At 52.9% G+C, this 26,805-nt stretch overlaps 1 protein-coding gene across 2 annotated transcripts; it reads left to right on the top strand.

The window, feature by feature from the left end:
• Positions 1 to 21,247, top strand: CDHR1 (cadherin related family member 1). Of its 2 annotated transcripts, XM_079900780.1 has the most exons (17): positions 1 to 372; positions 899 to 994; positions 1,752 to 1,897; positions 2,717 to 2,767; positions 3,905 to 3,994; positions 5,261 to 5,347; positions 6,677 to 6,793; positions 7,798 to 7,941; positions 9,322 to 9,400; positions 10,724 to 10,824; positions 13,448 to 13,651; positions 14,160 to 14,312; positions 15,918 to 16,082; positions 16,480 to 16,547; positions 17,066 to 17,294; positions 17,950 to 18,207; positions 18,873 to 21,247. In XM_079900780.1, exons 1-17 carry the CDS (start codon positions 318 to 320, stop codon positions 19,428 to 19,430), a joined length of 2,601 nt encoding a protein of 866 aa, XP_079756906.1. In that variant the 5' UTR covers positions 1 to 317; the 3' UTR covers positions 19,431 to 21,247. The 2 variants fall into 2 exon arrangements, with proteins under 2 accessions (XP_079756906.1, XP_079756905.1); XM_079900779.1 differs by lacking the exon at positions 1 to 372 and having other exon boundaries at positions 408 to 994.
• The last annotated feature ends 5,558 nt before the right edge of the window (positions 21,248 to 26,805 follow it).

Raw genomic sequence — 26,805 nt, 5'->3', positions numbered from 1 at the left:
GGGGCAGAGGTCGCGGTAGCACAGAGGAATGCCCTCCCGGCCCCCACCCCCGCCCGCTGCTGGTAGCGGGTCCCCTCAGCTCTGCACCCACTAATTGGTCTCGTTCCGCTGCGGGCGGGAGCGCTCCAGCGGCGCCGATCCGAGCCGTATCATCCGCTTAGCGCCCTCCGCACCTTTCGGCGCTCCCGCCCACGCCCGCCTCCCGCCGCCGCCCCCACCCCACCACCGGCTCTGCACTCGTCGCGCGCGCAGGGCATGCTCCGTGCTCCGGCGCCCGGCCTCTGCTGCGGGGAGCAGCAAGACCCGCCCGCGGAGACATGGGGCGCGGCCTGCGGGCCGTCCTGGCCCTGGGGCTGCTGTTCCACCGCCTGGGTGAGTGGCCGCAGGCCCCGCGGGCCCCGGTAGGGACGAGGGGTGGGTGCTGGCGCCAGCCGGGTGGACCCAGGGACAGTTCTGGACCGTTCATTTCCAGAGTGGGGCTCGGGATGGGGGACGGGGACACGGACTGGGGAAAGGGGATTCTCGCTACTCTCCGCTTCTTCAGAAGCACAGTCGGAGGTTTGGCAGCTGCCCCGAGGGCTGTGGGAGGGTGTTTTCACTCCCCGTGTGACCTTGACCAGGGCACTGCCCCTCTCTGGGCGAGGCTTCCTAGTCTGCCCATTGATGGGGCTGAGACTGGCCGCTGCCTGAGTTCCAAACGCCCAGATGGTGCGTGTCCCTGACAGGCCGAGCCCAGCCGGAGCCCACGGGAGGAGGTGGCCGAGGGCCCCGGTGGGCGCGCTGGGCTCTGGGACGGGAGCCCTCGCCTGCCCGCGGGTGGGCCAGACGCGCGACCACGCCGGTGCCGAGCTGTCCCTGCGCGTGTTCGGGTGTCCTCTGTTCTGTGTTCTCTTCCTAGCCCAGGCCGACTTCGCCCCCTACTTTTTCGACAACGGGGTGGGCAGCACCAACGGAAACATGGCCCTCTTCAGCCTCCCGGAGGATACTCCTGTGGGTGAGTACGCCTGGCGTCTGCCCCACATAGGTCTCCCGGAGGGGCGGCCCACGTTCCCCTGGACATAGAGACCGAACCCGTGACTCCTGGGACATCCTGTTAGCGCTCTGAATTCCCTGGGGCAGTTGCAGGAAAGGAGGGCACGGGCGGCCGTGGACACCTAAGCTGGGCCAGTCCTGGAGACCCAGGCGCCGAGCCCAGAGACGGGGCCGGCCCCAGGGGCAGGCGGCAGTCCTCAGCGCTGGGGCCTTTACCCACTGCGTGACCTTGAGCAAAGTACTAACGTGCCAGAGCCCCAGGGCTCTAGGCTTTAAAATGGCCCCAGAACAATGAACTCAGTGGCATCTGCAGGGAGAGGAGCGGGAGAAGGAGGGAGGTTCACACTTCCTCTCCATCACCTGGTCTGGGAACCCTGAGCAAAAGGACCGCTGCAGGAAGCACCTGCTCAGAGTTCCCCGAATAATCCAAGCATGGGGAACAGTGCTGCCCGTGGGTCACCCCTCCACCTTAAGGCTCCTCCCTTTTCCCTCATCCCGCATCCCCAGTCTTGGCTCCTGGGACAGGAGTCATTTCCAGGCAGAGACCCTAGAGTTAGACCCAGCAGCCCTGAAGCCCTCTGTAATCCGTATTCTAGATTACAATCTGTAAAGTGGCAGGTACTAACAACCACCTGATAGTCGTGAAGAATAAAGAAAAAGAGTAGGAAGCAGCCAGCTGGGACGGGGCCAGCAGTGAGCGCTCAACTGTCTCTTTCCAGGCTCTCATGTGTACACCCTGAATGGAACAGACCCCGAGGGAGACCCCGTCTCCTACCACATCAGCTTTGACCCCAGCGCTAGAAGTGTCTTTTCGGTTGACCCCAATTTTGGAAACATAACCCTGATTGAAGAGCTGGACAGAGAGGTATGGGGACCTGTGAGGAACATTGCCTGCCAGGCATGTAGACAGAGCTCTGTGGGCGGGAAGGTGCCCTAGAGAGCATCCTTGGAGAGCTCCCATAAATCACAGAAAACTCAGCCAGCGGATCAGGGCTGGAAAGACTGGTTTAGAAAGCGGCTCTGAGCTTGGTAAAACTCCTCCCCCTCTGTGCCCTCTGAACCTGCGGGTGACAGGGCGTGGGCTATGTTTCCCTTTGAGATCCCACACCAGGCTGGTGGACCAGGTACCTGGACCTCAGCCGCGGGATGCTGCCAGCTCTGATCCAATGGCAGACTCCACCAGTACAGAGAAGGGAAAGGGTGGGTCCCAGAGACAGCTGGGGGACACGGCAGAGGAGGTGAAACTGTTCTCCCCTCCCTGTCACCCTACGGGACGTGGGGACCTCGACACCCACCGTGTCAAGGGGAGAGCTTGAGACACCACAGACCTGGACCTCTGAGGAACTGTAGAATATGGAGAGTCGAGGGAGAGATAAGGGGCAAAAAGAGGAAAAATTTTAAATGGACTAAAAACCTCTTCCTGGGTCCTCCAGCACACTCGTTAGCATCTCTCATTCTGACAGGGGTACATTTTCTGTTGGCACCTCCACCCTCTGGGTTTATGAGAACGCCTGATGGGCCAAGCCCCAAAATAAGGTCTCAAGCATGGCCAGAGGCAGCTTTCAGCCACTCCGCCCTGCTCCAGGGCTCCCTTGAAATGCCCGGGCCTCCTCTGCTGCACCCAGCCTCCAGGGGTCCCTATGGTGCCTCAGACTCCTGGACACTTTGTCCTTGTGCTTCACAGAGGGAGGACGAGATTGAAGCCATTGTCAGCATTTCCGACGGCCTGAATCTGGTGAGTACACACTCCAGCCAGCCCCTGGCAGCACGCGGGGCAGGGCTCCCAGCAAACCCGAGCTGAGGTCCAGCAAGATCTGCCCCAACGTGCTCATAGGAGAGAGGGGAAGGAAGGGAGGGAGAGCACACCCACATTCCTCAAGCAGTGTCTCCTCAAACCTGCTTGCCCATCCGTCTCCTCCCGCCTGGCTCCTGGCTCTGCACCGTCACCCAAGCTGAACACCTGGGCACTCGACCCCTCCTTCCTCCCCTCCTTCCCCACAGCTGCCACTTTCGCCCAGCCCTCATCACTGCTTCCCGGATAATCCTGGGGGCTCCCCTCCCTCCAAGGCTCCCCGACCTCAATCCACATCTGGAGCCATCACTGTGCAGTGCAAGGCCTGGCCACAGATCCCAGCTCAGAAAGCGCTAGCAGCTGGCCTCCACTGCCCTCAGGGTGGAGTCCAAGCTCCAGACTGCCATTCAGAGCACCGTCAGACTCACCCACCTTCTCTCCCACATTCACCCACCCAGCCGCTTAGCCCTAAATCTGCTTCTGCGCTCTAAACCCACGTATGTGCTTCGCTCTGCCTTTGCCCGTGTTGCTGCTTCTTCCTGACACACCTTCCTCCTCTTCCCCTCTCACCTGACAAAGTGCTGCAGACCTTACTTCTCACACCTCTGTGAGGCCTCCCTGCTGTCAGCCACCGCAGGCTGGGTCAGATGCCTCTTCTCTGGGCCTCTGGATGTAGCCCCCTAAACTGGTGCCTTTGCCGAGGCTGGGGCACACGGTGCCCCCAGAGTCATGTGGTGCAGGCCCCAGCCCCCAGCGCCCAGCCTGTTGTGGTTGCCGCCCTGAATGACATCACGACTGTTCTTTCATATGTTGCTATTTGCCCACCACTCCACCCTGCAAAGTTCACACCATCAGACTGTGTCTTCTGTCTCCAGCATGGAGCACAGTGCTTGGCACCGAGTAGTTCCTTAACAGTATGTGCTGCATGAATGAATAAAAGAGGGAAGGAAGGAGGGAGGGAGTGGAAGGGAGGGGGAAGGAGGGGGCAGAGACATATACCTAGGGTGTTAGAGGCCATTGTCCCTTTATCACCCGGAAGGTCTCAATGCTCCAACACCTGTCCCCTTTGCCCCTTCTCAGGTGGCGGAAAAAGTCACTATCCTGGTGACGGATGCCAATGACGAGGCACCCAGGTTCATCCAGGAGCCCTACATTGTCCAGGTTCCCGAGGTGAGCAAGGGGCCACCAGGAAGGGTCGATGCACTCCCGCCCCAGGCCTCTGGGCTGCCCTGTGACCTGGCCAAGGGGACCAGGCATTGGAGTGAAGAGCCCTCTCCATCACTCACTACCCTCTGGAGACCCCTCCCCTCTGTGTCCTCCTGCCACCTCTGTTGCCAGCCCCTCACATTTTTATTCCAAAGGAATGTTCATTGACCATTTTCCATTAGAATTATAATGCACTTTCTTTTTTGGGGGGCACCCTCGCCCCCTGCAGTGAAAATGCCAAGTCCTAACCACTGGACCATCAGGGAATTCCCTATAATGTACTCTTATCGTGAAAATGTGAATTGTACAGAAAAGTAGGGAAAAAAGAGTTTCAGAAACCACCCTTAATCCCTCCAGCTTGAGACAACATTGTTAAATTTGGGGGTATTTCCTCCTCATCATTTTCATGATCATAGGTTCTTGCTTTCTCTTTATTTTACATAGTTTTGACTATACTAAACATGTGCTTTCTGTATTCTATTTTTCACTGAATTTATAACATAAGAATTTTCCTCAGTAATTGTAAAGTTGCGGTAACTAAGATTTTAATAGCTTTCCTTGAGTGCATATTCCAGCATTTACTGAACTGTTCCTTTATGTTTGGATATTAAAGATACTTTAAGTTTTTACCGTCATAAGAAACACCAAACAACAGACTCTGAGCATAAAAGTTCCTTTCTCTAATTGGAATGATTTGACATTGCTGGGTCAAAGCCTGGGTGCCTGTGAGGTGTTGCCAGATTGATTTTCCAGAATGGTACCTGTTTGCCTTTCCCCTAGGATGTGAGAAAGGGTTTGTCTCCTGGTTCCTGGCCGACACTGGCCATTCTGGGAGTTTTAAATGTCTGCTAATTCAGTAGGAGAAAGATATTTGCGCTGGCTCTAAGCTGCACGTGTGTGATCCCTGGTGATACGGAATATGTCTGTGTTTGTTAACTGTTTACAGTCACTTCATATTTAAAGCCTTTGTCTATTTGGAGCCGTTCTCAGGGGGAGGATGTCTGTTTGTTCCTCCTTCCCTCTGCCCTTTCCTGACCCCGCTCTGACTCCAGTGTGTCTGCTCCATCAAGGCCCCTCCTCCTATTGGATGCTCCCTGGGTCAATCACCACCTTTCACCTCTTTTTCACCCCTCACTTCCCTGACTCCACCTTTCCGTGCCCCCAGACCCCAGTTCCCCGAGCATCTGTCACTGCCCCTGGGACTGACTTTCTGTGGCTGTGACCCCTCAGGACACACCTGCTGGGAGCAGTATTGCCAAGGTCCGTGCAGTGGACAGGGACACAGGTTCTGGAGGGAGTGTCACCTACTTCCTGAAGGTAAGGTGGGACACACAGGAAATAACCAGAGGCCTGGGCTAGCAGGGACGCCTGGACAGCCCCCATCTCCATCACTAAAGCCCTTAGGTCAGTGCCTCAGCTATTCCCAAAGATTGTCAGAGATGGTGCATCCCACCCAAAAAGGTCTCAGTAAATGCAGGTGTGGGATGAATAGGTGGGGACCTAAGACTGGCCTGAGAGGAAGCCATCTTCCCCTGACTGGCCCATCCTGGCTCCCTCTGAGTTGACCTGCCTCCCTCTCCCCAGATCTCAGGACCCTCAGCTCTCCCCCTACCAACCCCTCCCCCAGAAGATGGCCTGGGCACTTTGCACACACACCAAGTAAAAGAAACTTGTCTGAGCCTAGAAGTGTCAATCGGAAAAAAGGCAGAAGGGGCAACTCTCAGAATGAGCAGAGCTGTGACACCTCCACCCTACCCTTGTCCATCCATCCCACCCTGTCGGAGGCGGAGACCCCTCCCCACGCCTCCTGCCTTTCCCTGGACTCCTCCAGAACCCACTGCCCTCCTTCCCATGGCTGCTGTTTCTGCAGCACCTTCTCTGCTCTCCACAGTTAATCACTTGCTCTCACCATTTTCAAGGCAGTATAGCTCAGTGGCTAGAGACACCGGTTCTGGAGAAAGCCCCTGGGCTCCACGGGTTCTGGAAAGACTCCACCACTTCCCACGCATGGGGCTTCCGTCATTGTATGACTTTCCCAGCTCAGTTTCCTCCTGTGTAAAATGGGCAAGTCGAAAGCGCATCCTCATTGGATAGTTGCGAGGATTAAATACGTGTCCAGCTCCAACAACAGCTCCTGACACACAGTCACCCCTCTTCAGATTGAGGATTGTCCCCTGTCCCCATCTGACCACCCCAACCCCCTACCCAGATGCTGCTGACTGACCCCCAGTCACTTAATGGAGGAGTTGGAAGATCCCGAAGGCTCTCTCTGTCACTATGGCTCTCAGCCCTCACCTCCTCTAGGTTAGAGAACTCTGCTGACATTTCTGCCTGCTGGAAACTCCAGGCCAGAGCTTAGCCCCGAGCTGGGCCCCGTTGTTTTCTAGCTGAGCTGAGAAAAGAGCTGAGGCCCTGCTGGAAGGGAACGTCTTTGCTGGACTGAGGGAGAGGGAGGGGAAGCCCAGAGCCCTAGGAAGCGGGACCCTGGGGGCCGGGAGGACTGAGTGCCCTGAAGTGTGCATCTCAGCCCTGAGACCAGAGTTCGTGTGATGAAGGGAGGACGGTGAAGACCCCCTTTCAGGAAGCAGAGCAGGTGAGGGCCCTGGGTCCCTCCCCAAGGCCCAGCCTGCCCCTCGCTCTTTACAGAATCCACACTCCACCAAGTTTTCTGTGGACCGCCACAGTGGTGTACTCCGCCTCCAGGCTGGGGCCACCCTGGACTACGAGAAGGCCCCGGCCCACTTCATTGCTGTGGTTGCCAAGGTAATAGAGAGGGAGGAATGGTAGCACCTGGACTCTCCTCAGCCTCCGTCAGGGGAAGCTGCCCTTGGATTGGAGCAGCTAGGTTCTACAACTGGGGGGCAGTTCGGGGCAGAAGGTACAATGGGGAGGGGATGGGGGGTGCAGCCGCTCGGAATCTCTAATGCGTGGAGCCTGCCCAGACATGGACATATTCTCCAGGGAGGCTGGTGTTTCTGAACCAGAGAGGGCTCACATCCACACAGCCTGGCCTCTGGGCACCTCTGTTTCTCTGCCCGGGCTTGCTCACCCTCCTTTTCCTCTCTGTGTGACCGTTTACCCTCTCTGAGCCTCAGTTGTCTCATCTGCCCACCCCGAGACTTAACTAAATTCCTCATACTTCTAAAGCGTGTGACATGGGACCTGCAGCTCAGCAGGTGCTCGGCCAAAGCGGCTGCTCTTTCCCGAGGGCAGGAAACCCCAGCCGTCCCTCTAAGCCCCCCATTTTCTTTTCCAGAAAGGCCCCTGCTGGTCACATATTGGCTACAGGGCACCCCCCTCAGTCTGCACCAGGAGGCTCGTGCCGGGCCTGCCTGCCAGCCACTCCACGAGCGCTGGCTTGGTGGGCGCACGGCTCCATCATACACGCTCAGGCGCGGGTCCACATCGTGCTCTTAGCAGGTCCTCAGGAGTGTTTGAGGCTTGGCTCCGGGCTGGGAGAGGGGATTTGGCTCTGACCCCCTCCTCCTCTGCTACTGATCAGACATGATTTCCCTGGAGAGAAACCTAACCCTCTTTCCAAAGGAATGCCTATGAGCGCCTACTGCATGCCAGGCACTGATTGAAGACCTTCTTGCATCATCTCATTTAATTTTCCTAACACCCGTATGAGGGCAAAATTATCTCCAGGGGACACGGAAGCAAACGGAAATCAGGGAGGGCAGCCAGTGAGTGACAGGAGCCGGATTCCGTGGGAGTCTGCTCAACTCCAGAGCCCAACCTCTCTTCCCTCTCCGACCCTTCCCCAGGATGGCGGAGGGAGGCTGCGAGGGGCCAGCGTGGTGCTCTCGGCCACCACCACGGTCACAGTCAATGTGGAGGACGTGCAGGACATGGCCCCTGTCTTCGTGGGCACGCCCTACTACGGCTATGTGTACGAGGACACCCTTCCGGTGGGTGGCTGCGCCCCTCAGCCCAGTGTCACCTCCAGACACCTCCTGCCCTGTCCTTCGCGCTGCCCGAGGATCCCCCTGCTGGATGGCTGGGCTCGACCCGGGCTCGCGCGCCTCAGCTCACGGGGAGGCCGGCTCTGGACCCCTCACTCAGGCCACAAACAGGTCGTTTTGCATGTGGAAGTAGGCCCGGGAAGAAGCGGCGGCTTGTGTGTGGAGCACGTACCGGGTGCCCAGGCTATGCCAGGCGTCTCTTCACTCACTCAGGCTTACGCCAGCCCGGCTGCACATGTCAGCCCTTCAAAAGGGCTGAGAAGAGAGGCTGGGAAGAGAGCTGATGATTGGTTTAGGTGGCCCTTTCCTCCACCTCGTACAGGAGGTGAGGTGCCTTTCGCTTCCCTCCCTCCAAGCCTGTAGCCTGGGGCCCCTCAGGGGCCCCTGTAGCCCCCGCCACAGTTTGCTGCCGAATCACCACAACCCTTGTCGGACATCACACGCGGGCCCAGCTGGAAGGCTGGCCTCAGCTTCCTCCCCCTTCAGCGCAGTCTCCGTCCCTCCTTCCCGCCCCCCCCCCCCCCCCGCCACCCCTGTGTTTCGTGTTTTGACCTCTCAGGTTCCAGTCCTAGGCCTGGCATCCAGGGGCTGGCCTCCCCTCCACCGGGGGGCCCCCACCATCCTCTACTCAGCCCAGCCCAGCCCTCTCACCACTGCACCCTTTTCCTTCTGCCGGACACGTGCCCATGGGCCTAACGCCTCCTGCCCTTCCCGGCTCAGCCCAGGCACTGCTTTCGCTGACATCTTCGGTTGATGTCTGCTCCTACGCCCAGCACACCCCTCCACGGGCACGCCCCTCCTTGGGGTGAGCCCATGTGTTTATGTGCCCCCCCAGCCACACCTCCCATGGCCACGGCTCAAGAACTCTCTGTGGAATGGAATTGCATTCTCAATTTTCACTTCCCCGGATTCTGATAATTCCCAACTTTATACAACAATGAAAACACTTACTGAGCACTACTCGTGTGCTGGGCCCAAGCTAAGACATCACCTTTTCAGATGCTGGCAGCTGAGTTATGCAGAAGGGCACAGAGTGAGGGAGAGAGAAAGGCCGGGCTGCTCGCATGGGGGCCGCAGGTCAGAGCAGGGCGAGGCCCAGACGGTCCTGCTGAGGAGCTAAGCGGGAAGGAGGTGCCGGGGCGGGGGGAGAGGACAGTCAGGAAGCTGCCATGAGGATGGATAGGCCTCCGGGGAGACGGGCCTGAGTAGGGGGACCAGGAGGGGGCGGCAGGCCAGGATCGAGCAGGGCTTGTCAGGTGGGGCAACTTCCCAAAGCCTTTGAACGGCCTCCCAGGGCCACAGGATAAAATCCTTGTTCCCCCCAAGGGCTCAGAGGTCCTGACCGTCGTCGCCATGGATGGAGATCGCGGCAAACCCAACCGTGTTCTCTACAGCCTCGTGAACGGTGAGTCTGGGGCTCACTGCTGGGCTGCAGCTACAACTCGCTGGGTAACCAGAGTGAGATCCAACCTCTCCGGATCCCAGTTTCCTCATCTATAGGCCAGAAGCACAAGATGCGTGGAGAAGAGTGGCTGGGTCCCTGCAGGAGGTGGCACGTCTCCTTGGGCGTCTGCTTTGGTCCCTGCTTCTCATTAGGTCCAGCAACAGGGAGAGACGCATTGGGCAGGGAGGGGCTGGGGGCTGGCTACTGAGCGCGGCACAGGTGGTGCCAATTCACGTTCCCACAGGCTCCTGGGCATACCTCGTTAATGGGAAGGGGTGGCAAGATTTCTTATACTCTTTAAATTGCCATGTGTTTTTCTCATTCTTTTAAATGTTTTGGCCTAGAGCATAGAGTTGAATTCAGTGAATTAAATGCAATGATGATTTTGCGTGTGCCTAGTACTAGCCCTGTACATGGGTGAGAAAACTGAGGCTCAGAGAAGCTAAATTATCCCAAGTTCCCATTCGGTTTGAACCTAAGTCTGCGGGCTCTTTCCACAGCTGGGCAGCAACTGAGCAGGAGAAGCCAGCCCTGGGGAGGGCTCAGCCCTCAGTAGCTGGTCCCCTCCAGGGGACCACCACACCTCGTACCTGGTCCCCTCCAGGGGACCACCACACCTCGTGCCTGGTCCCAGACGTGCACACATCTCTGTGCTCTCACTCAGACACCATCACCTCCTCTGACCCTGTCCCTGGGACATGCCTGGTACACACTGCCCTTCCAGCAGCTCACACACGTGCAGATGTGTCCACTGTCACACACAGGCATCTCTCCCCAGGCATGCAGATCTCTGACTGCCTTCCCTCCCCTCCACCGCTGCAATCCTTCAAACACCTACCGAGTGCCCACACCACACCATCTCCTCTCCTGTCTTCTTGCATCTCCCTCTACTCCTCCTCCTCCAGTCTTTCTCTTTCTTCCCTCCATTATTTTCTCTCCTTCTCTCCACCCCCCATCTCCCTTCCTCTATACCTCTTTATTTCTCCTTTCTCTTTCTATCACACACACACACACACACACACACACACACACACACACACACACAAGAAGCAAAATACTAGAGCATCTGGGAGCCAGAAAGTAGTGAGCTTGAGTCCCAGTTCTGCACTCATGTGTAACTTTAGATAAGTTACTTAGCGCCTCTGAGACTCAGTTTCCTCGTTGGCAAGACACAGATGGTAATAGGGGAGACTTGAATGAGATAACATCTGAGGAACGTATGGCACCCTGCGCCACCGTGTGGCCTTGTTCAGAACTGCAGGGCACATCTCTCTTCTGTGACAGGCAGTGATGGAGCCTTTGAAATTAATGAGACGTCTGGAGCAATCTCCATCACCCAGAGCCCTGCCCAGCTCCGGAGAGAGGCGTATGAGCTGCATGTACAGGTACCCTCCCACGAGCTTGGCGTTCCCCACCCTTCGGCCCTGGAAGGTTCCAAAGGTGATGAGACCTGGGCTGCCCCCTTACCCCCCAGGGCTCGCAGGATCTAGGGAGGAAGGATCTAGATGTTGCTTCAAGGAGCACCTACAAGAGGTGGTACCTGGCGAGGGGAGCTGTGATGAGGCAGGAGAAGGAAGGCTGGAAGCAGCGATGCCATGAACATGGGTAGGACCCAGCAAGTGGAGACTGGTGTTGGGGAGCACTGTTTAGGGTGGGGCAGGCGGAGGCCTTGCAAAGCTAGGAAAGCCCAATGAGCCGAGGCTGGAGGTGAGAGCACATGATGTAGCAGGGGCGCAATGAGGGGTCAGGTGGGACCGGAGCCAAGAGTCCACAGGCAGCACGTAAAGGGGAAACGGTTGGAGCCCAGCTGGTGCCGGAGGAGTAAAGGCCTTGAATACGAGGCATGGGTTTTCCCTGCAACAGGGCCAGCTTTGCGGCCATGCAACCTGTGAGATGACACAGGAACCACAGTTAGAAGGGCCCCATGCTGGGCTTAATGCTCTGCTCTTGCTGTCTTGAAATTCTCAGGGGGCCCCCTATTTTCATTTTTCACTGGGCCTGCAAACTATGTACCTAGTCCTGCCCAAGAGCAGGGAAGAGCCATGGAAAGATTTGAGCAGAATTAGAGTCTTGTTAAAAGCTCACTCTGACTGCTCACTAGACCAGTGGGATTCCCAAAATCAGAGAGCTTGGAAAAAAAAAGATTTCCAGGACACACTCCTGAGGATGGGTATTTAGTATGTCTGGGGGAAACCCAGGATTCTGCATGTTTTGAGCTCCCAGGTGATTCTGGCACCAGTCTCAGCCTGACGTTTGAGAGCACTGGTCCCAACTTGGGTTTGGAGGGAAGTGGATGAGAGGTAGGGAAGCAAAGCCATCAGCCCAGGTGACAGATGTCGAGGGGCCGTGGGGATGAGCGGAGGCGGAATGGTGAAAATGGACGAACGGCAAACTGTGAAGGAGACAGACTCCACAGAACGGGGCCATGAGGGGTGGGGGAAAGGAGAGGGAGGGATGCATCTAGGGTGGTACCGTGCCATCAGGAACACAGGTGAGAAGGCAAGTTGAGTAGAATGGGCATGAGACATTCTGGTGCCTCGGGGACATTCAAGTTGAAACATCCAAACTTGTGGGTACAGGTTTGGACTTCAGGGCAGACAGCATCAACATACAGGTAGCTGTGAAAGGAGGGGAGGGCATGAGGCCACCCAGAGGAGGGCTGGGGGGAGAGAGGAGCCACCGGCTCAGAAGGCCACTGCGGGAGCACCCCAGGATAAGAGTGAGGAAGAGGGAGGTGCCAGGGAAGGAGAGACCAGGGGTCAAGTTCAACCTGCAAAGGGGAGCCACTTTAGCCAAGGGGACAGCACACTCGGAAGGGGGAGGGGGAGCGGGCAGTGCCACCTGCAGCATGGAAGTCAGTGTGAAGTATCTGAGTTGGGGACGGGCTGAGCATTGAAAGGGAGGAAAGGGGGCAGAGGGCACAAGCTTCTACCAAAGAAGAGTTAGGAAGCAGCTAGTGTGTGATGGAGTAGAGGGCAGGGAGGATCATTTGAGGATAGGTAAGACCAGACATGCTCATAGGAGAGCGGAAGGAAGCCCTTGCAGGGCCTCATATGGTATTTGCCACCCGTTCCTGAGGTGCTTGTGGACTCTTGGCCCTGGCTTTGCAGCCTGTATTTGTCATCCACTGTGCATCGCCACACCTCCCCTCCCTGCAGCCTCCCCCTGGACAAGTGGACACAAGTGCAGAACATGGTAAAGCTAGGGTTTGAACCCGCCTCTGGCTGCAAGGAGAGGGCAGTGCAGTGAGGTGGAGAGAGCACTGCCTAAGGAATCAGACACATCTACTTTCTTCCTAGCCCAGCTGTGTGACCCTCACTCCTCTTGCCTCATCTGTAAAACAGGACAAGGAATAGCACTATACTAGTTTCCTATGACTGTTGTAACATATCACCACAAATTTAGTGCCTTAAGACAACACACATTTATATCTTGCAGCTTTTGTGAGTCAGGAGTACAGGGTCAGCTTAGCTGGGTCCTCAGATTCAAGGCCTCTCACGTAGCTGCCAACAAATTTTCAGCCAGGACTGGGTTCTCATCTGAAGGCCCAGCTGGAGGAGGGTTAGCGTCCAAGCTCACATGGTTATTGGCAGGATTTAGTACCTCGTGGGCTGTCAGACTAAGAACCTCTGTTCCTTGCTGGCTGTTGGCTAGACATCACCATTAGTTCCTAGGAACACAGGCCTCTTCAACACAGCTGTTTGCTTCATCTAAGCCAGCAAAAGATAGATATAGATAGATATCTTCTATCTGTCTGGAAGATAGAAGTTATGACCTAATCTAATCATTTATTAGTGATTAGATTAATCACAAATTAGTGACCTAATCACTAAGTGATATCTCATCACCTCTGCCATATTCTATCAGTTTGAAGCAGGTCACTAGGCCAGGCCACACTGAAAAAGAGGAGATTACATAAGGGCATGAATACCAGGAGGAGGCAGGGATCATTGGGGCCATCTTGGAATCAGCCTGCCACACAGCCATAGCCACCTGTCCCCACCCCAGGTGACTGAGGTCAGCTCTGCAGGGACCCCAGCTGCCCAGGCCATGGCCCCTGTCACCATCCGGATCGTGGACCTCAACAACCATCCGCCGACATTCTATGGAGAGAGTGGACCCCAGAACAGATTTGAGCTGTCCATGTATGAGCACCCGCCCCAGGGGGAGATCCTGCGGGGCCTCAAGATCACTGTCAACGACTCAGACCAGGTATGTGGTCCTGCCCTCCACTCTGTCTTCCTGCAAACCACATGGGACCAAGTCCCAAAGCTGAGCCTGCATGAGCCTTTCCTGCTGATGTCACAGGGGCCTGGAGAGTCACAAAATGAATGACGCAAGAGTGGGTAACCAAGAGAGAGAGGAGGGAGGGTAGATAATCAAAGACTAGCTGCTTGGCCTAAATATATTCACAATCAATTAAAAGGAAAAAGCCAGTCAAATGAAAGCACCTGTGCGTCTGACCCTCCAGACATTGCAGATGTGGCCTGTTGCCTCCTGTGCCCGGCTCAGGGCTAGGCTTTCTGTGCTTGTTTCCTTGGTGAGTCTTCATAGTCTGCTCAACCTTTCTGATTCTTCATCACCTCCGCTATAGAAAGAAGTAATAATACTCACCTCCCGGGGTCAAGGGCACGTGAAGGCTCCTTGCACAGCGCGACTATCTAATGAGTTTCTGTTCTCATCCATCTTCCCTGTTTCCTTTCTCCAAACTCTTGTCCAGGGAGCCAATGCCAAATTCAACCTGCGGCTGGTGGGACCTGGGGGCATCTTCCGAGTGGTCCCCCAGACGGTCCTGAATGAAGCCCAAGTGACGATCATTGTAGAGAACTCAGCCACCATTGACTTTGAAAAGTTCAAAGTGTTAACCTTCAAGGTAGGTGATGCTTTGCACTACCCTGAATGGGGGGTCACAGCAGTACCTAGATTCATTCCTAAGGGGTCCCTTGTCACACTCTGCCCCTCCTGGCCCTACTCCTTTCCTCTCAGTTTCTCTGCCCCTCCTGCTGATTTGAGGAGTAAGTGGAAAAGGGAGAAGAATAATCATGACACAAGAACCTTCTCTTACTGCACACAGCCTCACTGAACTCCCGCTTCTAAACTACGACTGTCCCCAGGAATGCATGGAGGGGTGTCCAAAGGAAAACTACCAGTACGATGTGCCATGTGAATAGATTGAGAGAAGAAAACCATTTGATCCTCAGGATAGGTGTTTTCTCATACACATTTGACATATGTCATCTATTCTGTTAAAAACTTTAGCAGGAGATGAAAAATATACTCCTTTTCACTTGTAATTATTTCAAATGATAAACATAAATAATGCATATTATACATAAATACATAATTTATATTAATAAAAAGGAAAAATACTTTGTTGATATTTTTTAAATTGTTTTAATTATTCATGATTATAAATGCATAGACACCGATAGCTAGCATCATGCTTAAAAGTGAAATTCTACACAACATTGTAAAGCAACTGTACTTCAATCAATCAGTCAGTCGATAAAAGTGAAATTCTAAAAGCATTCTATGAAGTCAGGAACAAAACGTGGATAACTGCTCTCACCACTATTCTTTAACACTATTCCTAGAATAACATTATTCCTGGATAAAAAAAGGAAACAAAAGGTACAAACATTAGAAAGGAAGAGATAAAAATTATTACTATCATCATTATTTTAGATGATGTGATTGTTTGCTTAGAAAAATCTAAAAGAAATGATCGAAAAACTGTTAGACACAGCAAAGTTGCTAACATGATTGATTATAAAGTTGATACACAAAACCTAATAGTTTTCCTACGTACAAAAAATAGCAATGAGAATAATGGCATAAGAGAGCACTTTTACAGTAACAACTAATAGATAAAATTTCTAGGAATTACCATAACAAGAAATATGCAGCATCTAAATGACAAAAAAATGCACAAATTTAACAAAAGGACATAAAGAAGGCAAGAAGTATAAAGACACATCTGTTTAAAAATGCAAATTCTCGTCAATTAATAAAGAATCACACCACCTCAATTAAGTCTTACCCAGAATTTCCTTAGGGGAGGAGGGAGGGGGCTTGACACAATTATACTGGTTTTTATCTGGAGAAATAAACCTGAATAGTCAGGAAATTCAGGTAAAAAGAATGTGAGGCAGGAACTTGCTCTAACAGATATTAAAGTATATTATGAAGCAAAATAGTTTTTTTAATGGAAGTTTAAAACAAAGGAATATGCAAATCAGTGGAGCAAAAGAAATTGGTCCCAATGCAAATGGCAACCATAAGGAAACGGGCATTGCAGTCAGTGGGGAGGGAAATGATGTGTGCCTTAGAGGTGCCCCCTGCAGGTGGGGGCAGGCATAGCTGGCTGGCTGCTGAGAAAACGGGAGACAAGGCAGGGATGATACTGAGACGGGACGTGGCAGGCTCTCTGCAGAGCGACTGCCACCCAGACAAGTCCTCCTTTTCCTTCCTTCCCCAGCTCCTGGCCATCGAAGTGAACACCCCAGAGAAGTTCAGCTCCACAGCGGACATCGTGATCCAGCTCCTGGACACCAATGACAATGTCCCCAAGTTCACGTCCCACTACTACATTGCCAGGATCCCCGAGAATGCCCCAGGGGGCTCCAACGTGTTGGCTGTCACAGTGGGTTGGGGCTGACCCAGGGACTGGGGGTGAAGGGGGCCTTGTGAAGTCAGACAAACTGGGGCTCCAGTTTGAATCGCAAAGCCCACACTCACTGGCTGTGTTCTTAGACAAGCTACCTGCCCTCTCTGAGCCTGTTTCTTCTATACAGTGGGAATAACAGCACCTCACAGGACTGTAATGAGGACATATAATGAGAAATACAAGGCCTTCCAGATCTGGTTCCTCCAATGCTTGAGATCTCCTGGGGTGAAACTAGGGCTCCAGAGCAGGGCTCCAGATCAGTTTCTCCCCAGCTGGGCAAACCCCCCAAATCCTTGTTTTGCCATTGAAAGCAAGAGCTGCCAACATGCCCTGACAAAGGGGCAGGGGCCACTGGGAGCTTTCTCTCTTCCAGGCCGTCGATCCGGACACAGGTCCCTGGGGTGAAGTCAAATACTCCATCTATGGATCCGGGGCAGACCTGTGAGTAGATCCAGAATCCCGGACAGGACCTCAGGCAAGGGATTTGGGAGGCTGAGGGTGGAGGAGGATCTGTGCTAAAGGCAGGAGGAGCCTGGGAAGAGCAGGACCTGGGTCGGGGAGGCGAGCCTGGGCGCAAGGAATGGAGGGGAGCTGTAGACAGCCTGAGGTCGAGGTGTGGGGACCCACCAGGTGAGGTGAGTCTGAGAGGAGAAGGGACATCATTATGGCCTGGAGCTGGGGCTCGTGGCCTTGGGGGCCAGGCAAGCAGTGCTGGGCTAGGAAGGGGCAGGTGGTGGGAGGAGAGGGAAGGGCTGTGACTCGGGTTAAGTTCTACATTGATAAGACTGCTAAGTAGGTGGGTGGTCCTGCGGGATGCCTTGGGGAAGCTGCGTGGTGCATTACCGCCCCTTCCTGTAGGCGGCTCCTTACCGCAGGCACGTGTGCACCTCTGTGAGTGTACACGCATGTACGTGAGTGTGCTTGTGCACACCCTCGCCTGCTCTGTCTGTGCCCGACAGCTTCCTGATCCACCCATCCTCTGGGATCATCTACACCCAGCCCTGGGCCAGCCTGGACGCCGAGGACACTGCCAGGTACAACTTCTACGTGAAGGCAGAGGACATGGAGGGCAGGTACAGCCTAGCCGAGGTGTTCGTCACGCTGCTGGATGTCAATGACCACTACCCCCAGTTTGGAAAGAGCGTCCAGGAGAAGACAATGGTGCTGGGGACCCCAGTGAAAATTGAGGTGGGCTTCGAAGGTAGCTGAGCTCCCCTAAAAGTCTTGTCCCTGCAACTGCAAGCGGCACTGTAGCATAAGAATTTCTTTTAAAATATACTGGATTCCTGAAATAAGCAAGGGTTTTTAAGGTACTTTATACACCCTCATCCCCACCTCAACCCAGAAGTAACCTCTGAGAAAGAAGATATTTTTGCCACTTTACACATAAAAATAAATTAAGGCTCAGGCAGGTTGCATGTTTGGTTTGCCTGAGTTCACACAGCTGGTCTGCCTGCCCTTACAGCACCGCTTTCCCCACTGCACTGCCTTCCCGATACGGAAAAAGCATGAACCCTGGAACCCAACAGACTTGACTCTGGATCCCAGCTGCCCTCCTTCTACCTCTCCATCCTTAGACAAGTCACTCCGCCTCCAGGCTTTTGTTTTTTGACAATACTGGGCTGCCTAGACTTGTCCTGAGAATGAATTGCTACAACACACATAGAGAGCCAAGCGCAGACCCACCCTGGCTCATTCAATTCCTCTCCCAGCTCCATTCACTCAAATAGGATTAGGACCATTTCCCTTCAGCCCAGCCAGCTCTATATGACGTGTTGGTTGAGCCAGGGTACACAAGTATCGCCCCCGAAGCCCAGCTCTGTCTGTCCCTCCCTGTGCACAGGCCACAGACCAGGACGCAGAGGAGCCCAACAACCTGGTAGACTATTCCATCATCCACGCAGAGCCAGCCAACGTGTTCGACATCGATATGCACACGGGGGAGATCCGGCTCAAGAACTCCATCCGCTCCCTGGATGCCCTGCACAACATCACGCCCAGCGGGGACCACACGTGGTCGCTAGAGGTGCAGGCCAAGGACCGCGGCTCCCCATCCTTCAGCACCACGGCCTTACTCAAGATTGACGTCGTAGACACTGAGGTGGGTACGGAGCCCTGATCTGCGGGGGGGGTGGGGGGGAGGGCCAGAGGGCCAGCTCAGACCTCGCTGCCACGTGGCCAGAGGGAGAAAGACCACCTTCCTCCAAAGACACCCACCCAATGCTCTCGAAGACCACCTGTGCCATCGAACACACAGGCTTTGAAACCAGCTCGAAATCCTAGTCTCAACACTTTGTGATGGTGTGACTTTGGACTTTACTAAGCCTCCACTCCCTTTCTGTAAAATGGGACTAATGATGCCTCCTTCACATGGGTGTTGAAAGGCAGAAGTAAAATCATTATGTATAGTTCTCAGCTCAGGGTCTGGAAGGAAGTCATCACTTAAGAGGTTCTTAATGCACTTGGGCAAACGTGACACACACTCCCCCCAGTCAAAGGAAAGCAGTAGCAGCTAATGCAGGAGTTCTTCATCCAGAAGAGGTGCTTGCATCATGCTCTCTCTGTGTGCACTTTTCTGCACAGGTGCATGCATTGTGTTTTCTCTGTGTGCATTTTTTCTGCAATGAAGCCCGTAGTGCTCAGCAGATTCTCCAAGGGATGCCTGACCCCAGAAAGCTTAAAAACCATCAGGCTTAAGGGAGCTTACGGCCCCTGCTCTGTCCTCCGGGGACGAGGCAGGAGCAGCCGAATGCATCTTTCTTCCAGATGCTGTCCCGAAACCCCATGGCTGCCTTCCTGATGCAGACCAAAGACAACCCCATGAAGGCCGTGGGTGTGCTGGCCGGCATCATGGCCATTATTGTGGCCATAACCGTCCTCATCTCCACCGCCACCTTCTGGCGCAACAAGAAGTCCAACAAGGTCCTGCCGGTGCGGCGTGTGCTCCGCAAGCGGCCCAGCCCTGCACCCCGCACCGCCGGCGTCAAGTGGCTCAAGTTCAGAAGGACCAAGGCCGCTGACAGGTTTGTGCTCAGAGAGGATCCTCCCAATGAGAACTGCAACAACAACAGCCTGGGAAGTGCACCGCCCCCCAAAGTCCCCACTCCCCCTCCACCACCCAGCACAGCGCCCAGCATGGGACCAGCCCATTGGATGGTGCCTACAGTCTCTGGCTCCCTCGCCCCTCAGCAACTCCATCCATCACCAAAACCCAAGGCCTTGGCGGAACACGAGGCTGCAGGAAGACCCGTCCAGTCAGCTCTGGTCTCTGAGCTCAGGCAAAAGTTTGAGAAGAAGAATGTGCATAACGAGGCTTACTTCTAGAACGTGTCCTGTGGTCCCTCTCTCCCAACCCGATTGCCCAGCTGCTTGGGCCGTACTCCCCAGCTCTGCCCCTCAGGGTCACCCCTGTTTTGTGCAATGGTGTAACCCCCACATCCAGGCCTCAGGACAGTGCCTTGGGTGAGGAATTTATTTCTCTGGTTATGGATGCAATTGGCAAATACTTTGCCGTCACCCAGATCCTCGGCACGGCTTCAGTGCTCCCTGTTCTGCAGAGGCTAGGAGTTGACGAGGAGCCGGATCTATGTCTTCTACTCACCAGCCCCAGATCTCACAGTGTCTCTTGGGTCCTGCTGGGGCCCCAGCTTTCTCAATCCAGGAGCAGGGCCCTGGCCACATGTGACAAGGTCAACTAGAACCTGGATCCTGAAGTCTTCAGCTAAGAACAGGAGCAGAAGAAGGGGGTTCAGTGCTGACTAAGGTTGAGGGTCAGCGAACCTTGCAGGCTGTAGGAGACCAGATGCAGCAGGGGAGGGCAAAGATGCACTGAAAACTCACGCTGACTGTGGGCCTGTGCCTAAAAGCCATTGGAAGGTGGAGGATGGTGTCTGGGCAGAGACTGTGGGCCCCTGCTCTGCCCACATGGGCCTGCCCTGGTCCCAGAAATAGCTGGAGCCACGCTGGCAGCCCTAGAGATATCCGGAAAAGCATCAAGTCCCCTAAGCAGCTGTCCCACCAGAAGTCCTTGAAGAGGCAGTGCAGGGCTGAGATCTGGGGAGACTTCCATTTTTATCCAGCTCTTCTACTCACATGCTGTAACCTTGGGAAAGCTGTTTAAACTCCCTGCTCATCCTCTTTCTCATCTGGAAAATGAAGAAAGTGAGTCTGCCTCATTCATGGGTCTGGGGCGAGGCTCAAAACAAGTAGTAGCGACAGGGGCTTTCACCAAGTGCAAAGCAGCACAAATGCAAAGTATTTTTCCGCAGCCCAGTTCTCTGGGGGTGCAGCTCTTCCACAAAGTATTGGGAGCCCCTCAGCTATTCTTCCAAGCACCCCCCCCCAGGAGGCACTGTGCTGGGTGAGGGCACTGCCCCTGATCCACCACAGCCCGAGCTGGGTGATGATGGCATAGCTTCCCTTCCATGTCTCCTCCCTCCCCACCCCACCCCCAGCTACATCCCCCGTGCAGCCCAGGACAGCCATCGTCAGAGAGGGCCAGAGCTGGGCAGCACATCCAGCCAAGGCTCCGTTTTGCCAAGATGACGAAAATGAGTTCCCTAGAGGAGTGATTGCAAGAGGCCACGTAGCAGTTTGGCGGCAGGGACCTGGGTTGAGGGCTCCCGGCCCCTCAGCATGTTTGTGTAGCTGGGGCACACCTCATCAGCTCGTGACCACGGCCTCCAGCAGAGACGACATGCAGGCCTCTATTAATGCAAAGAAGTTCCATCTGACTTTAAGGAAATCTGCCAAGAGGAAATCTAAACGTGTGCCCAGAGAGAAACGGAACAATTCTTTGTGTTTCACTCCACTCACTAATAACCTCTCTAGAATATGTCCGTGATTTTATTTAAACAGATTACATGCACATGTGGTTTTCTTGATTTTTGAGTTGGTGTTTGAAGGTGTGTTACTCAGATGTGCCGGTGTGCAGGCTCCTTGCCAGGGTTTCTGCAGTCCACAGCCCAAGCTGTATTAAGGGTTGGGCTCTAACAAGCCAGGAGCCCAGACTGAACAAACAGGTACAGGTTTCAGGACAGGGCTGTGCTGGATCGTGTTTGCCCTCCATAGGCAATGCAGCATCCTTACAACTTGCATGCAATCAACCTCTTTTGTAAATGGTAAATAAAATCTGTTAACCAAAAGCCAAGCTGACCTCTGGCTGCCTGCTTAACATCAGTGTTCGCTGACTTGTGAAGACCAACTGTCCCGACAGCCAAGCTCAGCCTGCTGCCTGGCTCCTTTGGTGGATCCATCCCCCGACCCCCAGATCCGACTGGGGGGGGGCTGCAAAATTTTGTCCAACTTGCCACGCATACATCTGTAACAGCAACACGCCTGTGGGGCTTGTCTACCTGAGTGTGGCTCATCAGAGCCTGGATGAGCAGGACACGCCTCAGCAGGGCTGCTTGGGGAGGAGTGGCAACTGCAGCTAAAATTAATTCTCTCCCAGCCCAGCCCAGCGAGGGCAGGAATTGGGAGGCCTGGTATAGGCAATGAAAGTCCAGGAAGCAGTGCTGTCTCTGGGACATGAAGGCCCCTGGGCTGGAAGCTCAGGCCAGTATCAAGGCCCAGGGGTGGGGAATGGGGGCTCCAGGACAAGCCCAGGAGCTTGAACCAAAGGAGAGGCAATTGTGGAAACTGGGCATGTGAGCAACTCTTGTACTGGGAAGCATGGGGAAAGTGCCTAGCTGCCAGCACAAGCCATATTGAGAAAGAGGAGGAAGATGTGGCTAACACCAAGGGACTAGCAAATGTGGTGGCACTGGAGGGGACCCTCTGGACAGTGGGAGTGAGGCCAGGCCAAGTGCCACTGCACTAGGGAATAGTGTGGGCCAAGGGACTGCCTGCGCAGTCACACTAGGACAGGCACAATGCTAGACCTCAAGGTAAAGAGCTGGGAGGCAGGGGTAACAGATTGGGTGGGCTCTACCACTCCTGGGCCCCAAGGATAGATGGACAACTAACAGATGTGACTCCAAGAAGTCTGTAGAACAGTGTGTGCTTTTTTCCTGTGGTTGAGCTCAGACTTCCTAATTATATGAAATAACATCGTGCTCAGGAATTCCCTGGCGGTCCAGTAGTTAGGACTCCGTGCTCCCACTGCAGGGGGCACGGGTTCGATCCCTGGTTGAGGAACTAAGATCCCACAAGCTGCGTGGTGTGGCCGAGAAAACAAAAACAAACAAACATTGCTCTTTACAATCTGACAGCCCTGGGTCTGAATCCTGGTTCTGCCACCTAAGTGTGACTTGGGACAAGATACCAAGCATCCCTGGGGCTCACTTTCCTCATCAGTACAGGATGCAAAAATCACTGCTATGAGGATGACAAGAGCTAATCTATGCAAAGCACCTGCCACCAGCTTTGTTTCTGCTGATACAAGCTCAGGAGACAGGCGCTATTCTTAGTTGTACACGAGGGCATTTGAGGACGGCTGACGGTCCCCACGCTACAGCATCATACCCTGAGGAAAGGATTTCTTCTGCTCATCCTTACCTCCAGGATGTTTCCACCCTCTGATAGGAGAAGAGAGGAGAGTGGACCAGGAGGCAAGTGGGGGAGGGCGGGGCAGACACCACAACATCTGTGACCTTTGCAGCCCTACAGATTGCATTTGAGCATCTATGCTCCCAGGGAGTTAGGAACCAATGAGACTGCCCCTAAGAGGACCCATGGGACTCTGTACTGAACAGCTGTCCCCCAGAGTCCAGCTGGCGAAGTTTGGCAAGAGCTGGGCAGGAGCCGGAGTCTCCTGGTTCTCTGACGACCGGACACTTTTTTTTAAGTTAATTTTTATTGAAATATAGTTGATTTACAAAGTCATGTTAGTTTCTGCTGTACAGCAAAGTGAATCAGTTATACGTATACATATATCCACTCTTTTTTAGATTCTTTTCCCATAGGTCATTACACAGTATTGAGTAGAGTTCCCTGGGCTATACAGTAGGTTCTTATTAGTTATCTATTTTATATATAGTAGTGTGTACATGTCAATTCCAATCTCCCAATTTATCCCTCCCCACCATGAGGACTGGAAGTTTTGAGAAAATCCTGGGTCAGCTCACCCAGCATGGATGTTGGCATCTGTTGGCAAGCAGGAATACTTCCCCGACAGTCTTCAAGGGCCCCGAGCGTGGGAGGATGGGCAGAGAGAATGGGGAGGATGCCAGGTGAGGACTAAGACTGCTGACTGGCATGTGGACACAGGGAGGACCCCTTAGGAGATTCACAGAAATAACTGGGTGAGGGGCAGTGCTCAGAAGGTCTTAGTTTCTGGGACTTCCCTGGTGGTCCAGTGGTTAAGAATCCGCCTTCCAATTCAGGGGATGTAGGTTCGATCCCTTGTCAGGGAACTAAAGCGACACATGCCTCGGGGTAACTAAGCCCGCGCGCCACAGCTACTGAGCCCGCGTGCCACAACTAAAACCCAACTCAGCCAAAAATAAAGTAAATAATTTTTTAAAAAAATAGAAAGTCTTAGTTTCTAGAATGAAGTGGGTAAGGCTTAAGCAACCATAATTTGATCAATAAAGTAAGTGACCTTATTTTGTAGCAATGGGCTGGTGATATTGGTGACATTATAAAATTGTACAAATGCACCTCTTTGGCTGAGTGAGGTCCAGTCATTTATTTATTAATCAATAATTTTCTCAATCATTCTTTCAATAACACAATTTCTGAGTATATCATCTGTGTCAGGCCCTCTTGTTGGTGTGAGGGACACAGGCTCTAACAAGCAAAAAGAAAAAAGGACAAAACACCTCTCTCAGGTTGCTAATAACAGATGCCTAGGACTAGCATTGGCTTCATTCTAAAAGCAAGTAGCCCTGCTTACAAATGTCTCCTGTATCAAAGGCACTTACCTTAAAAAGACATGGTCTACGCTCTAAACAGATTCCCAAGAGCATGACAACTGAATCTAAAACTATAGCATATTTGAAACACTATTTATACAGAACAGAACATTAATTAAGCATTAATTAAACAGAATGGGAAGGACATTAGCATAGATACCCTGTCTTTATATGTATTTATACATATATGTATGTATTTCTACATAGACACACATATGTAATCCTAATAAGATCTGCTGTTCCAAATGACCAGTCTGTCTTCTGAGTCACATTCAGAGAAAACACAAATGGACATGGATGCCTTAAATGGTGATACTTATTGAGGGCTTACTATGTGCCGGGCATTGTTCTGAGATCTTTACATGTAAAAATTCATACAAGCATCAGGACAACCTTATGCGGTAGGTGCTATTACCCCTACCATCATATTGCCTAATCGATCTAACGTGCATCTTTAGGACTTTTTTTTTTTTTTTTTTTTTTTTTTTGCAGTACGCGGGCCTCTCACTGTCGTGGCCTCTCCCGTTGCGGAGCACAGGCTCCAGACGCGCAGGCTCAGCGGCCATGGCCCATTCGCCCAGCCGCTCCGCGGCATGTGGGATCTTCCCAGACCGGGGCACGAACCCGTGTCCCCTGCATCGGCAGGCGGACTCTCAACCAGTGCGCCACCAGCGAAGCCCCATCTTCAGGATTTTTTAAGGGGCAGTCTAAGGGTCTTAAAATATCAGATTCTCAGAAATCCTCTCTAGATTATGTTCCCTCTCCCTAAATTTCCATGTCACAGACGCAGCTGAACACTGCCCCTGCTCAGGATATGCTCCTGTCTCTCCCTGCTACCCACACTCCTCTTCCGCAGCCCTTCCCTCCTCCTATCCCTCTGCCCACACCCACCACGAAGCTTTCTTTGCCCGAAGTGGAGGCCAAAGCCTCCACTCCTGCCTTCAAGGTAGCCCCAGGCCACTTCACGATGACTGTGCCCCCTCATGACCCACGGACAGCCTTTGAGCCTATGAAAGGAGTACGCAGAGGCCAATGGAAGTACGTTCTTACCCTGCTCCGACCACTTTTTTTCTAAATTTATCATGGGAAATCTCTCATAAAAAAATTCTCCGCTACATTACTTATATGTGTGTGTTATTTGTACACATAGGTATACATAACTATATATGTACATATAGTTAAAAAATTCATGTTCTTTGGTGTGACAGTGGAATTGTGGTCGTGTCTTTTTGAAACTTCATTATCTGTTTGGAGATAGAACTAAAATATTCACAGATGAGTTTTGTATTTACCATAAATACTCCAGTTTAAAAAACCTGTTGAGAGCAAGGACTAGATGAAGTAAGAGTGGAAAATGTTAAAAAAAAAAAAATTACAGAAGCTGACTGAAGAGAAGAACAAGATTTCCTCCACTTTTGATGTGACAGAAATTTTCCATGAAAAAGCTTCTGGTGCTCAGAAAAAGATAAATGAGGAGAACTTGAAGAAGTGAGGTAACAATTGGTCTGAATACGAGAGCTGTCTTCAATTTTTTTAAAATTCATCATAACCAACACTGATTATCAACACAGTCCAGGTATTGGATGAGCCCAGCAGCTACAGCAAGAAAGGTCACTCTCTGCCCCAAAGGGCTTGCAAGTAACAAAGACATTGCATATCCTGTTCCACTCATTATTTCTTTTTCCTAGACATGTAAAGTCAAGGAGGGCTACTTGGAGGACGTGATACATGAGATGGGTCTGGAAGGATGAGTAGGAATTGGTAAGGAAGGTGGGAAGGAGAGAGAAAATATTTCTGGGGATGTCACAAGGGGGTCAGCTCACACTTGAGTCTTCAGAGCGTCTCCCTGTGGCCAGCGGGAGAAGCTGTGAGGACACAGATGTCGGTTTAAATCCTGGGAAAGACCTTCACTAGCAGGGGTGCGTGCAGGGACAGTGAGCTGTCCCCACACTCCACGTGAGCCCCGTAAGAGGAAACAACCACCTCTCAGGGGTTTAATAAGAGAGCTTGGAACATTAAATGGGGAAGGGAGTGCGGATTATTTCCTTATTCATATAAAAACATTTGTCACACTCAGCACTGCAATACTAGGGACACAGGGCTGAAAAAATAAGCCTTAATCTCACAATCGCATGAAACTAGGTGGGAATCAGGACTGTGTAGCCTCCTCTTTGTAATAAGTATAAGAGCAATAATAATAATTATAGTTATATGATTTTATATAAATTCTTTTCTTTCCAAATAGGGCTCCTGTGACCCTGCTTTCCATCAATCACTGGACCATGAGCCCCGGGCTGCAGCCAGTCCCCTGTTCCTCACTGCTGATAGCACCAGGCTCTCAGGAGCACCAAGGACTGCTCACAGGGACACAGACACCCACAAATAGAGACTCACATCACCCACCAGGCTCTCATCACCCCAAAAGGCAGCTTTTTAGAACATCAAACTTATGTGATCTCAGTTGGGAGTTTGCTGTTAAAAGGAAGAACAATACTTTCTGAACAACCGGAGACACAAGAGACTTCAAAGCAAACATTTAAAGGAAACAGTGGAACTAGAACCTCTTTGGGTGGTGCCTCCTGCCTACTAGTTGGGTGACATTGGTCAAGTCATTGTAACTTTCTGGGCTTCTGTTTCTTCACCTGTAACAAAGGCTAGAATCCTACCTTTCTGCAGGAGGATAACACGTGTGAAATGTGTTATATGTAAATGTTCCATGTAAACATGTAAATGTTATAGGGTTAGATATTTAGAAAATAACATGTATTAATTTCGAGTCACCATGGATAACTGGACAAGGGTCCATTGGCACCAGTTCTGTGAAGATAAGAATTGTGTCTCCT

This window comes from Stenella coeruleoalba (assembly GCF_951394435.1).
Source record: "Stenella coeruleoalba genome assembly, chromosome: 16".
NCBI lineage: Eukaryota > Metazoa > Chordata > Mammalia > Artiodactyla > Delphinidae > Stenella > Stenella coeruleoalba.
This window is presented reverse-complemented; position numbering and strand designations above follow the sequence as displayed.